The sequence below is a fragment of the Phycodurus eques genome, chromosome 9 (assembly GCF_024500275.1).
Source record: "Phycodurus eques isolate BA_2022a chromosome 9, UOR_Pequ_1.1, whole genome shotgun sequence".
NCBI classification, from domain to species: Eukaryota; Metazoa; Chordata; class Actinopteri; order Syngnathiformes; family Syngnathidae; genus Phycodurus; species Phycodurus eques.
Window position 1 is genome coordinate 28,753,248 of NC_084533.1, and position 15,287 is coordinate 28,768,534.

At 52.6% G+C, this 15,287-nt stretch overlaps 1 protein-coding gene across 25 annotated transcripts in view; it reads left to right on the forward strand.

Moving 5' to 3' along the window:
- Positions 1-14,814, forward strand: part of LOC133407442 (protocadherin gamma-C5-like) — a 276,972-nt gene extending 262,158 nt beyond the window's left edge. For 12 of the 25 annotated variants that reach the window (XM_061685357.1, XM_061685355.1, XM_061685353.1 and 9 more), the window contains exons 2-5: positions 7,199-7,257; positions 8,748-8,801; positions 10,741-10,838; positions 12,813-14,814. In XM_061685357.1, coding sequence (XP_061541341.1) covers positions 7,199-7,257; positions 8,748-8,801; positions 10,741-10,838; positions 12,813-13,123 — 522 coding nt within the window. In that variant the 3' untranslated portion in view covers positions 13,124-14,814. Of the gene's footprint in view, positions 1-12; positions 4,928-7,198; positions 7,258-8,747; positions 8,803-10,740; positions 10,839-12,812 lie in introns of those variants that run through there. The other 13 variants (XM_061685366.1, XM_061685365.1, XM_061685354.1 and 10 more) reach the window with 5 other exon arrangements.
- The last annotated feature ends 473 nt before the right edge of the window (positions 14,815-15,287 follow it).

The following is a 15,287-nucleotide window of genomic DNA, read 5'->3' on the forward strand; positions in this document are numbered from 1 at the left end:
GCCGACGATTGTCGGATCGAGTGGCATCATTTTACAAGTCGGGCTCTTGTTGTGTATCGAGTCGAGTCAACGGCGCCGTTTCCATTCCGTTGGCATATTGCAGTGGAATTGTTTTTTTTTTCGGCATCATCAAAGTTAAACAATATGTTGTATTAGTTGGCCTACAGGTGTTAATTCGTTAACGATCGCCAGAGATGGAATTGGGTGTTTTAACGGTCCACAGCAGACTGAAATAACAATAAGTAAGTCACTGGATTGCACTTATGGAGCACTTTGTCTGCACGCTCACAGTGCACTTTACAAAGCCTCACATTCACCCACCAATGGGCGACTGGTGCCAGGCCCGCTGGGGGCGCGTCAGGGTTCAGTGGCTTGCCCAAGGACTCTTTGACATCCAGACAGTCGGAGCCAGGATCGGAACCGACGACCCTTCGGTCACCGGATGACCCGCTCTACCTACTGAGCCACAGCCGGCATCGTTTGAGTCCGTAAAGCCAGAGGCCGGTGGTTAGGAAATGCGGTGAGTGGGATCGCGCGCTTGTATCCTCTTGCCGGCTTCACTCGGCCTCTGGGGCGGACGAGCCGTCGCAACTTACAAATGGTCCCAAGCCCGGATAGGAATAAGAATCATCATCTTTCATTGTCATGAACATGCATGCATGCACATGAAATTTAAGCCATCACAGTGAACACATACATACATAAAGACGGAAGGTTACAATCGGGGAGGGCGCCCGACTGTGAAATCGATACCAGAACTTTGAACCCTTTAACACCTCAGCCTCAAAATGTCTGCCTGGACTGTTTTGCTTATTTTGCTTTTCACAGAAAACTTGGAATGTTCAATATCTGGCAGGTTCGGGTTAGGTTCGTTTATCCCGAACGTGTCGTCAGAATCGGAATCATCTTTATTTGCCAAGTATGTCCAAAAAAAAACACACAAGGAATTTGTCTCCGCTCGAGTACGACAACAGACGGTCAATTGACAGAGAACACGTTGGAGACAGAAAGACATTGACCAAAACTGAGCAGTAAAGGGTTAATAGTTATCTGGTAATTTTTTTTTTTGACAATTGTGCAAAAAGATGCCGAGTCCTCTCGCACTTAGAGCAGTTCGAAAGACTAATATTGCAATCGTGCGGTGCAATGAGCCTTGTGCAAAGGGCGCCGAGACTTCAAGCGAGTAGCGCGATGTCGATTGTGCAAATGTTGCAGAAACTCCTCAGTCAGTGTGCAAGTGGGGCGGATGCTACTCTGGCACGAGTGGCCAGTATTGGTCTACGACAATCAGCGCTTTAATTAATTATGTAAATGAGCCGCACAAGTGGATCAGTCTCATCCGTCGTCAAAAGCTGGCAGGAAGAAGATGTCCTATTTTTCAGACATGTCTTTCTGGTCAAATATCAATGAATTGCTCAAATATATTTGATTTGGGCGGCACGGTGGACGACCGGTCGGAGCGTCTGCCTCACAGTTCTGAGGACGACGGTTCGAATCCCGGCCCCGCCTGTGTGGAGTTTAAATGTTCTCCTCGTGCCTGTGTGGCTTTTCTCCGGGGTCTCCGCTTTCCTCCCACATCCCCAAAACGTGCGTGGTAGGTTCATTGACAATTCTAAATTGCCCGTAGGCGTGACTGTGAGTGCGAATGGTTGTTTGTTTGGATGCGATTGGCTGGCGACCGGTTCAGGGTGTACCCCGCCTTCTGCCCGATGATCGCTGGGATGGGCTCCGGCACGCCCGCGACCCGCGTCAGGAGAAGCGGCTCAGAAAATGGATGGATGGATATTTGATTTCTTTTCTTTCCAAATGAATCGAATCTTGCAGCTTTTGTCATGCAAACTTTTGACCGGCCTTCTGTGTGCTGCTTTTGGGCAAGTTTTAAAGGTGGCACGTTTGTATTTGGCGCCCTCTTATGGGCGAAAAGACTGTGGCAACTTTTTTTTCTTTCTTTCTTCTTCTTCCCCAACACGTGATTGAAAAAGACGCATCGGAATATGTCTCGGTTGCCTCCGAAGCCGTATTTTCTTACGAGCCTCGTAAATGAGCACATCCACATCGTCTGACTTTTTTTTTTTTTTTTAGTCCCGGCGCTCCTCAAACTCGGAGTCAAAAAGTTTCTCGCATGCGTGCGAGTGAGAGAGCAACTTTGCTGTGTGTGCGCGTGTGCGTGCGAGTGGGGGAGGCCCCTGCTTCCTCCCCCCGCCCACGAGCGCAGTGAGGCGGGAGAGGGCGAGCCAGAGCGAAGTGTGTGCGCGAGCGGGGGAAATAGTTGAGCTTTTCGGCCTGGTTTTCTCGCGAAAGTCGGCGGTCATGATCGCGTCCAAACTTGCCGTCACTCGTCCTAAAAAGCGGATCCTCTCGCCGCCGAAGTGGACGGGCTCGTCTTCACCCCAACTAATCATGGCCGCTGAACGCTGAGGCGAGAAGTTTCGGCGATTCCCGGACAATGGAGCGCAGGCAGAGGAAGCGCTCCGGCGGAGGGAGCCAGCTGGCGAGGCTGTGCTGCTTTCTGGCCTGCCTCGCCTCCGCCTCCGCCTCCGCCTCGGCCCAGCTCAGCTACTCCGTGTTGGAGGAGCTGAGCCCGGGCTCCATCGTGGGGAACATCGCCAAGGATCTGGGCCTGAGCCCCCAGAGCATCGTTGAAAGGGGGCTGCGCGTCGTGTCCGAAACGGGCACGCAGTATTTCGAGGTGAGGCAAGCCAGCGGAGATTTGGTGATCAAGCAGCAAATGGACCGGGAGCAGATGTGCGAGTTGAGCTCGTCCTGCTCGCTCCACCTTCAGATACTTCTGTCCGATCCTCTGGAGATCCAGCGCGTCGCGGTGGACGTCGTGGACGTCAACGACAACGCGCCCCACTTTTCCACCAGCAGCGTGTCTTTGGAGGTGTCCGAGGCCGCTGCGCAGGGCACGCGCTTCCGCTTGGAGAGCGCGCACGACCCCGACGTGGGGAGCAACTCTTTACGCACCTACCAGCTGGAACAAAACGACTTTTTTACACTGAACGTGGAGACCAAAAGCGACGGCAGCAAGTTTCCCGAGCTCGTGGTGGACAAAGCTGTGGACAGGGAGGCGCGGGCGTCCTTCGAGCTGCTGCTGACCGCCGTGGATGGCGGGCAGCCGCAGAAATCGGGCTCCACGCTGCTTCTCATTCAAGTTCTGGACGTCAATGACAACGCGCCCGTCTTCAACGAGTCCGTCAGCAAAGTCAGCCTGCTCGAGAACGTCGCGCCGGGCACGTTAGTGACCGAATTGAACGCCACGGACGCGGATTCGGGCCGCAACGGCCAAATCTCGTTCATGTTCAGTAGATACACGCCCGAGCGCGTCGTGAAGCTTTTCAACGTGGATCCGAAGAGCGGAGAGATTCGCGTCCACGGCGAGGTGGATTACGAGAAAGCCGCGTCCTACCACATCACGGTGCAGGCCCGAGACGGGGGCTCCCCCGCCATGGAGGGCTCCTGCAACGTCATTATCGACGTCACGGACGTCAACGACAACGCGCCAGAGGTCACGCTGACGTCACTCACCAGCCCCATCAGAGAAGACTCCGCCCCGGGAACGGTGATAGCCCTCATCAGCGCTCGGGATCTGGACTCCGGCAAGAACGGGGAGGTCACCTTGAGCCTCCCGCCCGGTCTGCCCTTCAAGCTCAACTCGGCCTTCGACACGCACTACAGCCTCACCACGGCCGGCGCCCTCGACCGCGAGAGCCAGTCCGAGTACAAGGTGGTCATCGGGGCCACCGACGGCGGCGAGCCGCCGCTGTCGTCGCAGGCCGCCTTCGTGGTGACGCTGTCCGACGTCAACGACAACGCCCCCGCCTTCTCCCAAAGCTCCTACTCCGTGGACGTCCCGGAGAATAACGCCGCCGGCGCCCCCATCGCCGCCGTCTCGGCCACGGACCCGGACCTGGGCGACAACGCCCGCGTCGCCTACTCCATCCTGCCCGGCCTGGTCCAGGGCTCGCCGCTCTCCTCCTACGTCTACGTGAACTCGGAGAGCGGCCGCATCTTCAGCATGCGCTCCTTGGATCACGAGCAGCTGAAGGCCTTCCGGATCGAGGTCCGGGCCCGCGACGGCGGGGCGCCCCCCAGGACCGCCGACGTCACCGTGCACGTGTTCGTGGTGGACGCGAACGACAACGCGCCCGTGATCGTGCGCCCCGCCGCCGCGGACGACGGCGGCGGCCTGCGGCTCAGCGTGCCCTCGTCCGCCGGCCCGGGCTACCTCGTCAACAAACTGGTGGGGCTGGACGCCGACAGCGGGCACAACGCCTGGCTCTTTTACTCCGTCGCCCCCGGGCCGCACGCGAGCATGTTCCGAATCGGGGCGCGCTCCGGCGACCTGCGCACGGCCCGCAAGTGGGCCGAGGAGGACGAAGGCTCCGCTTACGACATCGCGGTCATCGTCCGAGACAACGGCGAGCCGCCCAAGTCCACGCTGGTGAACATTACGGTCACGGTGGACCAGAAGGCCGCGGCCGACGATGCGCCGGCGAGGCCTCACCGCACGCCCTTCTCCCCGCGCGACGGGATGTCGGACATCACCTTGTACCTCATCATCTCTCTGGCCTGCGTGTCGGGCGTGTCGTTGGTCACGCTGGCCGTCGTCACGGCGCGCTGCCTGAGGCGCCGCGGCCACGGCGGGGGCGACCCCTGCTGCTGCTGCTACGGTAGCCGGCGGTCCGGCCGCTACCGGCGGAGGCCCGGCAAGGACCCGCACCTGCAGCTCAACACGGACGGGCCCATCCGCTACATGGAGGTGGTGGGCGGCGCCCGGGACCCGCACACGCGCACTTACAGACCCTGCTACTCCACCGTCTCCAGCAGGAGCGACTTTGTGTTCGTGAAGACGCCCACGCTGAGTCCCAGCAACACGCTCGACACCACCCTCGGCAGGAAGCGCCTCGGCGGCTCGCCCGGTGAGGTGAGCGGCCGACGCGCGGCTTCGAATGTGAACGCACGAGCGTCTCGGGGAACCGTACGACATGAGCTGCACGTGTCGCGCCAATTCGGCCTATCTTCTTATCCATCAGCAGCGGCGTCAAAGAACAGCGTCGCCCCGAGAGATGTTGCGAATTGCCGTTTGCGTCGAATTGCCTGTAAATTGTCGCGACTTATTTTGGGCAACTTTTTGCCGGCGTTTTGCACGCATCGACAGCAGCGACCGTCGATTCATTTGCGCTGTCGGCGGCAGGGCTCGGTCCCGTTATTTTGCTACGGGAGGGTCCACGATTTTTTCGTATCGCGTCGCGCTGAAAACGTCAACCGCATATCATTAGCCTAGTTAGCTAAGTTAGCAGAACTGCCCAAGTCACTGTTAGAAATAGCAATTACCTTGCTAAAAATGACATATTTTTTCATTGTTTTCCATAAAGGATCAAATATGACGATTAGGCTAACAATACCACTTAAGGTTAGCATTTTAATATTATCTTTGTAAGGACATCATTTCTTTAATGGACTTATTTTGATTGCCAAGTGGGTGACTTTTTTTGGGGGGGTTTGAAGGCTCTTCGTGTTTCGTTACCCCACAAGATGATGCAAATGTTTTTTTTTTCCCAACTGTGGTAATGGAAGGACAAACTGGAGGAACGCTGACAGCAGTTTAAAAAAAAAAAAAAAGTTCTTGTGCGTTTGCTTAGTAGCTGTGAGGAAGAGGAGAGCGGAGGAAGGTGGGATGTGAAGGAGGGATAAGGGAACAACATAGTCAAAAGGAGGAGAAGGAAAAAAAAAACTCTCGGGTTGTAAACAGGAAGTCACAGGGTCGTCCGTTGACCCCTGACTTCCTGTTGTCCACCGACGATGATGACGAGCTGCCGGATTGCGCTCTTACTTCCTCGGCCAACACGGCGGCTTTCCGAAGAGTCCAAACTCTGAATGATCTTCATCCGGGGCGATTCAATTAACCCGAAGTGGGCTGCGCGAAACAGGGGGTCAAAGCTTTTCTCCATCATGTCGTTTGTCGCGAAGCTTCGGACGTACTTCCCGTGCCCAGTGCCCCCCCCGTCCCCGTCCCCCCCCCCCCGGCTCTCCCCGCTCTCTTTCATGCTTTTCGAACGCCGGCCATCGTGTTTGTGCGCCCGCGCGAACACACAAAGAGCGTCCCGACCATTCCGGAGGGAGCCGAGAGCCCCGGCGACGCACGTTCCCTCGCTTCCGCGGCCGCTCTTCTGCAATGCGCTGCTGCGGAACACTTTGCTTAGCTTTTTATGTCCTTAGCGATGTTTCAAAATAGAGTGCCCTTCCTTTTGTCGACACACCACTCAAAGTATCCGTTCCCATTTCAGGAGGTTTTTCATCTTGTGCGTGTTAGCTGTTCGTGGTCTGTTTATGCGCAGGCTCGTCAGGTTCGTACGGACGTCGAGACTGGCTTTTGCAGTTCCGGGAACTTGTCCTCGGGGTTTTGGCAGTCACCTGCTGGCGTTTGTTTATGGAAGTCAAACACGCTTTCATGTTTCCTGTCGAGAGGCCCAATTCTTTCAAAAAAAAAAAAAAACACACATTGTGACACACGACAGCAATTTTCGAGCAGCTTGTGATTGGAAATGTTTTCTTTTTGTACGGGATTCAACGTTTCGTCCAGTTCCCGTCTGGTGTCAAAGGGGAATTTACAATTGGAAAATAATCAGCACTTGTTCTCTTTATGGCGATGATGTCGCCTGGCGCTGACCTGTTACTCCAGAAACAGCAGCTTTTTCGTAATGGAATGTTCCTACGACATGACGTGTTACCGGCGCGAAGTTTTATTATTTGCGAGGCCTCTGTCTCTCATTGGTTGTTTTTCCTCGGGCTCGATGGTTTCTCAAATTCGAAGCAGATGGCGATTGATTAGATTTTTATGAATTTATTTCCACAGATCGTATTTATCGTGCATTACGTCCCGATGACTGCAAATAAGACCGAAAAAGTTTGATTTTTCAATTGCAGATTTTCACTGCGAGCCGCACGTTTGTTGAACGGAAAGGAAAACAGCAGCCTCGTCGACGTTTTCCCGCTTTTCTCCTTGTCGTCGAGCAGACCTTTAAGGTTTTGATTTCCCGTGCTTATTTTCCATTCTGTGTCCGCCGTCGTTTTTCAAACACGCACAAAAGCGCGCAGATGTGTCAGCCACAAAAGCGACATCCCATGAAAGCCGCCATGAAGTTTGTCGCTGTTGAATTTGCGATTCATGTGGCAACTTGTGTTCTCCTTGCAGCAAAAGCCCCCCAGCAACGACTGGCGTTTTAACCAGGGACCGAGACCAGGACCCAGCGGGTGAGTCAACGTTACGCTCCTCTTACGCACGCTCACGAGTACGACGACGATGATGAGTGATGAAGGATGAGAAATAGCGATTCAACGACTGCAGCTGCAATGATAACGCTGAGCCGTGTGCTTAAATGCACGCAGTCTGAGGCGCTCTTCCCCCCTCACCACTGCTTCCCCGCTTTCTAAAATGGCTGCCGCAGCCTGCTCTCCCCCTCCCCCGGCCGCTGCTCTCCTCTCCTCTCCGCTCCGCTCAGGCCCGCAGATGAGCGATGGCGGCCGCAGCCTGTGGGGGAGGGACGCAGTTGTTCTCGCCTCCGAACATCCGACGAGCGTTTTTAATCCAACTGACGCCACGCGATCGTTCCGCATTGGGTTTTGCGCACCGTGTGCGGATTGCTGCAGATTGCCGATGCTGTTGTGGTCCTTAAAAACAGGCCGGCGAGCTGTGGAGTGCTGCTTGGGTGATGAATTACATTGAGCAAACGTTGCATCCCGTCGTCCGTCATTTCACTGATAACATTTAGAATCGAGCATTCTGCCTTCCTATAATAGCTCAAATGCGAATAGAGCACAAAGGTCATCGAGGCCGAATAGTCACTTTTAAGTGACAAATTGTCCATGTTCGCATGCCGTGTGCCTCCCTCTTACGTGTCGGAATATCGGCGTGAGGATTCACGAATCATCGTTTTCGAGAAAGTTGTCTATTCCGATATTAGAAACGGTTAGTGTTTCCCTAATCCTCCCGACGCACGTGCGAACAGCAAGAAAATGACGACATGTAACGATGACGTTTCATTTGGAGCGACGCTCTCACAGAACTATTTGTTTAACGTTGTTTTGATTATCGCGGTTGGACTTTGCAGTGACGCAGAACTGAGAGCTCTCCTTATAACGCACATTCATCATTCAATTGTCTAGCTGCCGACGCTGTGTGAAAGTTGCGTTTTAAAATTGTCATTTTTGTTTTGTTTTGTGGTGATGTTAGTGGCGAAGGGTGAAGGACATACTCCCCAAAAATTCGTTCTTTTCGCAAGAAAAGGCAAACAAGGCACATGCAAGCCAACACTAAATGAAGCAAGTCCAGAAAACAAAGTTTAACGTAAAAAAGGAACGCGAGGAAACAAAAGACTCATCGCGACGATGAACAAAGAAAGGCTGAACGAAACGGGGAACGAAATGCAACGTGACGAGACGCGAGCCGATTGGTCGAAACGAGGGACGGGGCTGACGAGAACAGGTGGCGACGAAAGCCTCACGGGTCGACGAGACGTGAACGAGGGAGACGGCGAAAGAAACCGTCCACCGTCGCATAAGTGATAAAGGGTTACAAAGTGCGACCACAATAAAAACGCTGTCAATCCTGCCTGATTATCTCTGTAAAAACCATTTTCTGAAAAACACAGCTTCGACAAAATCAATGTCATTTCCTCCTCACTAATCCCAGTATTTACAAAGTAAACGTGCCTTTGCGAGCGTATAACATGTTGTGTTTTTAGTCCCCACATGCCATACGGTACACACATACGATGGACGCCGAAGAGCGGGACAAGGTACTCGTCATTTAGACGTACAAAGTTTAGCCGCTCTCTGCCCTTTGCAGCTGATCAGCATTTGTAAAAATGAAATGGACCTGATTGGTTTCTCAGGGCAGAGAGTTTCCTGTGATAGTGCAACCCCGGCTGAGTGTGTGTGTGTGTGTGTGTGTGCGTGTGTGCGTGCGTGCGTGCGTGCGCGCGCGCGTGTGTGTAGCTGTATCGAAGTCGTAGCGCTTGTGTTAGTCTCCCTAAAAGTCTGTTGAGCCGTGTGCATTGAGGCCACAATGCCTGCTGTGGCGGAGAAAGGACTGCGGCGCTTATTTGCGTGCGCTGTTGTGCCAGACTGCATATGTGTGCAAAAGCAAACAAAATGGCGCTTGTCTTTACTGTGTCGCCTTTAATGTGTGCGTGCGTAGTGGTTGTAGCATGATCAACATGATCACGCGTGACCTTTCATGTAATTTATCAAGCCAACGGCGGGAGAAGGCTGCCGTTGAAGTCGGCGAGACGACGCGTTGATGTCTCGCGGTCAGCGTGCCGTCGAGGCAGACGCAGCGTGAGCAGCGTGCGCCGATCTGCACATCGAGACCGGACGTGCCTAAATGGCCAATAAAACGTGGCCGCGGGGTATTTGCGGGGCCAAGCGTCCGCTCTTTGGACTGCGACTCCCGGTCGTGCCGACCACAGGAAGTGCTCGACAGCCACAGGATGTGATAAGTCAGAGACTCGTTTAGCACAAACGGAGCGTCGCCTTGTTATCTTTTGCGATGAGAGGGACGTGGGCCCACGTAAAAACACTTCGGAGTCTCGGAGTGCTGGTGTCGAACGTCCGCCAAGTTCCACTTCATCCAAGTTGTCCTGAGAAACGGGCGTGTTGATGGCTCGCTTGCTGGTTGTTGTGCATCACTCGTGTGACCCAGATTAAAATCGGTTGTTAAGAGCGCAGCTTGCGTTCGTTCTGACCGTGCGACAAATCATAGATTGCGGTTTCCGTTGTTCCCGACACACGCAAATTGCCGTCTTTGAATAAACGAGCCCGCGAACGTGGCGTCGGCCCACGTGGAAATGAGCGGTTTGCGGCAACACACGTTGACGACGGCCTCGGCACGAAACGTGCACCGAAGAGGCCCGGAAATGGGGAGAAGAGTGCTTTTCAAAAGCCTGCCAAATTTGAACACATAAGAAGAAAAATGACCATGTATGTCAAATAAGGCTCTGAAATCATGAAAAATGAGGCCTGCCCTGGAGTCGCAGGACCGTGCGGGCGTGTCCGCCGCGGGCCTTCACCTGCCGATCGAATACGTCGGCTCGTCCGTAGGCGGCTACCGGCTGAGTGACGTGTGCCGCCGCGGTTGTGGTTAGTAAACGGTTCGCTTTCCCGTGTGTCTGTCACGTGGGGAGACGCACCCCGAGCGAGGCGCAGGTGTTTTGGGCGACCCCGCTGCGGTCAAGCGAGCTCCTTAGCTTGCTGGCTCGTCAGCTCGCGGACTAGACATAATACGCAGTTACCTTTCAATGAAGTGTCTATGTCGTGTGGATCTACGCGCGGCGCAAAGCTGTAGAGTATTACGCCGCTCGTGACTCGTATCGTGGGGGAGGCCCTCACGCTAGAAGTATGCGCCGCAGCCTGCTTTCGTCACGGGGCTCGTCTTTAGCTCCGCCCCAAAATTGCCCAACTGAGATGGTGCGAAAGAGTTGAACGCTTTTTCGCAACAATTCGGTACTAAATTCTCCGTAGCCTTTGCACGTGTTTTCAGTGCTTACCTTCAAGGGTATTTAACGCTATTTCGAAACGTCCCGAAAAACTTTCTCTGGAAAAAAAGTCCGAACGCATGCACATATCGTAGAAACACGCTCGCTACTGTGGCGCATCGCAACCGCGCTCCTCGTCAGCTGCTTTGTGTCGCCGACGCAAAACGACGTCTTACCTCCGTCTTTGTCTCCGCACGCGCAGGGCTGTCGGAGGACCCGAGGTTACCATGGGAACGGGCCCTTGGCCCCAACCCCCAACTGAAGCTGAGCAGCTCCAGGCCCTGATGGCCGCAGCTAACGGTGAGTAAGACGCCTTGTGGTCCTTGCCAAATTGTTCTCATTGCTGCTGTGGCTTGGAAAGAAATGTTGGGAGTTGAATTTTTTTTAAAAAACGTTTTTCGTCCTTTAAGCCGTCGCTCGGTCATTTTTATGATCTTTTTTTTTTTTACTATGTGCCACAAAATTTGAAACAATTGCCGATGTACTTTCAGCCTTTTTATTTGCTTAACAAGACAAACGTTCAACTGAACCAATACAAAATGAAACCGCTCGCAAGGAGCACGGTCACGCGTGTCGGCGTGACCTTTGACTTGTTTAGACTTTATAAAACCAGTTGATTTCATTGCATTGTCTTTTATTGTTTTATGTCTTTATATTTTACAATATAGTAAACAATAAAACCCAAATGTGGGTGCTGGAACGGATGAATGGCACTTCAATTCATTTCAATGTGGAAAAGTAATGTGTTTGGCAAGTAAATTAGGTTTTGAGTTTGGCCACGGGGCGAGTTCGAGTCTTAATTCAAGAAAGGTACAACTGCCACGAAACCTACCCATGTTCGCTCTCCCTCGCACGCATCCAAACCGCTGACTCCTTTCTGTCTTCGCTCGGAAAAAGAAGCCTAATGTGGACTGTGAAAGCAAAATAACCCGAAATCAAGACGAGAGCGGCTCTTTGGCAAACGAGCTCTCAAGTCATTGGTCAAGTTTCCACGGCTGGGACCCGCGTCAGCAGAAAATACGCGCGAGTGGCCCCGTCGTCCGTGTCGTTAAAGAGCAGCCGCGATACACGATGAAGGTCAGCTCAAGAGTCGGCGGTAGGAAGGAAGGAAGGAAGGACGGGTGTCGTGCGCATTTGTCAATAGTGGAATCAAGCGCGAGGTATTTTGTGTGCACGTTCAGGCGCAGGAGCTTCACAAGCGGGCGGGGGGGTCGCCTTCGTGGCTCTGCGTTGCAGAGGCTGAGGAGGAATTATGAACTGAGCAGTGATGCGCACGGAGCCAGAGACGTCATGCTCCATCGCAATAGCGGCCCTAAAGTGTTGAGAAAAACATTGGATATCTTCAAATAATACAAGTCGACGTCGTCCGTTGGGTGAACAAACCTTAAAGATGGCCCGAACGGACGAGTTTCCCGCGCTACAGGGTTAGTCTTCGTGCAAATAAAAGAGCTTCCACGTGACCGCAGCGTAATGCGCCACGTTAGCCGGCTAAGCTATAAATAAAGCAAGAAGCGCCGATCAGTTACAACCCGCAACCTTTGGTCACCTTTTAGCGCAGGTTTATACAAAAAAAAAAAAACAACAACATAAAATGCAACAGAATGGATGACTTCGTGGAAAAAGCAACATGAATTTAAGTGACTCAAAACGCGAGTTAGCATGGTTAGCTGGGAAAAATGCTAGTAGATAGACGTTAACTCTCGAGCTGGTTTGGTTGTTTTTGAGCGGAAATGAAAGTTGGCAGCAACTGCGACTTATTACCTGTGCGGCCTTGAGCGGCTCCACGCGTACGTTCCGTTCAGCTCAAAGCTTCGGAACGGAGGACGTTTCCGTTTCCTATTGCTAAACGGTGCGACGTCGTTGCTGTGCGACACAAACTAGCTGAGCGCAAAACCTGCGAAAGTTGGGGTGATATCCAACTTTTGGGTGTTTGGTATCGTTCTGGGGGATTCCGATTCCAATAAAGTTGATTTATACGTATTGGAGAAGGGGTAGACGAAGTCAAACTTATCGATTCAGAACATCAACGTAGAACTCTAATAATATGATGATATAATAACAATAAGAATATATAGACATCGCTCTTCCTTTAGACTTGAATACAATCATATTATTGTAACAATAAATAACAGCAGCATCTTGTATTTTAAGAAAAGAAAACCAAAAACACCTCATAAAAGAATATTCGAAGTAAACCTGTTTTATGAAGTGTGATGAAGCCGAAAGTTTCACTTCTCCAAATTCTCCCCCTTCCTTTTATCTCCCTCCCCTCAGTGAGCGACGCGAGCGGCACCCTGGGACCCGGCACGATGGGCCTGAGCACCCGCTACAGCCCCCATTTCACCCTGCAGCACGTGCCCGACTACCGCCAGAACGTCTACATCCCCGGCAGCACGGCCACGCTCACCTCCAACCCCCAGCAGCAGCAGCTGCAGCAGCAGCAGCAGCAGCAGCAGCAGCAGCAGCAGCAGGCCGTGGCCCAGCAGGCCGGCCAGCAGGCGCTGCCCCCGCCCCAGCCCGAGCCCCCGAAAGCCGCCCAGACCCCCGCCTCCAAGAAGAAGTCCACCAAGAAGGAGAAGAAGTAGAAAAGGAGGCGCAGGAATGCTCAATCCGGTCTGACGAGAAGTGAAACCCCCTCCCCACACCCCGCCACCAGCTATCGCACGAGCGGCGGTCCGAGCGGCTCCTTCCGAAGCGTCTCCGAGGCCTCGAGGAGTCCGAAGGTGCCCGAACGCTTCCGCTTGTAATCGGTCGATGTTTGGTGCTCGGGTGTGGGTTAAGGTTATTGTGATTTTCTTTTGCTTGATTTTGGCTTAGACAAGAAAGCTCCCAAGGTTGATGTATCCACAGAAATGTTGTTGTCTTTCATGTCGGAGTTATTGTGCGCTTTCCCTCCAGCGGGAAGTCGGCCGTTGTGAGTACGCTCGTCGCCGTCATATTTCTACGTAGGCTCGCTCGGCCTTTTGCGGGACCTTTTACCGCTATTACGAACTTCGTCTGCATGCTCTTTAAAGGTTCAAACCACATCGTACTAGTTTAGCGTCGCAAACTATGCATTGCAAAAGCAAAAGAGGAGGACGCCCCGCCCCCCGCCAAAATCGCCGCTCAACGCAATGCACGTGTAGCATTTGCCCGACGGAAAAGAACTTTTGTAAACCACAGTTTGACCTGAGCATGTACCCGCAATGAGAGGCCACAGGGGGTGTCCGGCTGCCCCCGTCCCCCCCGTCCCCCCCGTCACTTCCCCACATTAAGAGCCAACCTGAAGTATTGCACCGATGTCGGGTGTAAATCGCATTCGGGTGAAGTATTTGCCGTTATTGAGTTTTCTTGCGATCGCATGCGTAAGATATGAAGTCCGGCGGGTGAGCTGGGCAGATTTGGCGGTGGCGGTGGGCGGAGCCTAAAACATTGTTCCGTTGGCCCGCCGACCCTCGGCTCCGCTCGCTGAATGTACAGAGGGACCGCTAAGCTCAAATGGGCTGACCCGGGCCGGGGTCAGCGAGGCGAAACCACTCGCCATGCGCTCGTCCTTCGCCACCCGTCCTCCGTCGTGACCTCCCCCCCCCCGCTCGTTGTAAATAAACCAATAAAGTCCCGTTGACGTTTGCGTTGTCGGGACCGCCGCCGTCCGCCGTTTTCCCCAAATCAAACGTCCTTCTCCACAAGGCGTGGCTCACTACTGGAATGTGTTGCGGTTTGTTTTTCAAGAAAATGAAGAAAAACAAGATTTATTCAACAAAAAAAAACAAAACAATTCCAAATGAAAATATGAGATGATCTTCAACAGTTTGCGTTGCAATGTAGTAACTAAGCACCATGCCAACTAACTCTACAGTGTAAATACAACAAATGAAAGATAACTTTAGATAAGGTGACACACGTAGACTAGTTAACTTGTGATGTGTTGCGCATATTTTTGTCTTCATTTTCTCTTCTATCTTTTATCACGCTGTAAAGAAATGACAAAAAAAAATATGAAAATGTTTCTATCCTTGTGTAACCTCTCAATGTTCTTTTTGCGGTGATTTGATCTTGTGCATTCTCTTTCTGTCCATATGAACAAATGACGATAAATATTATATACGTGTCCGTCCGTCCGCTGCTGAATTAATACTCCTCTTTCCTGCTGTATTAGCTTTCTTATCAAATGCTTAGCCCCCGCCCCCCACATGCTTTATCCCTGTGTTACATTTATTTTTCTGCTAATATTTATATTGCTGTTTTATTTTCTCTTGAACACTGACATTTCAAATAAAAAGATTCTGAAACCGGTCAGCGTTGTGTCCTTTTCCCGTCTGCGCACGGAAAGCGCAGTTTCCTAACCTTTGTGGAGCCGATGAAATGATTGTCCGGTGAAATGGTTTCCTAACTCACCGGACAAAAATCTCACGGCACACCGAACAAAAACGACACGAAAAGTATTCATTCGGATTTAATGATCTCATCTTGATTTAGGCACACATTTATTTCCTGACTGTGAAATTTGGGGCAGTTTAATTGAACGCGAAGCTGATAAAGTGGCCGGAATGAAGCCATCTATCTGTTGTCGAAACGGCAAAAGGTTTATTGTGCCGTCTGCCAGTCGACGGGAGAGCATTTCCTACCTTCTGGCAAGCGGTTGAGGGCGGACCCCCCCCCCTGCCCGACGATAGCCGCGGCTCACAAAATGGATGGACGTGAAAAAGGAGTGTCTGATGGGTACAAATATTCATTCCCAACACTGACAGTCGAATAGAAATCATTGGC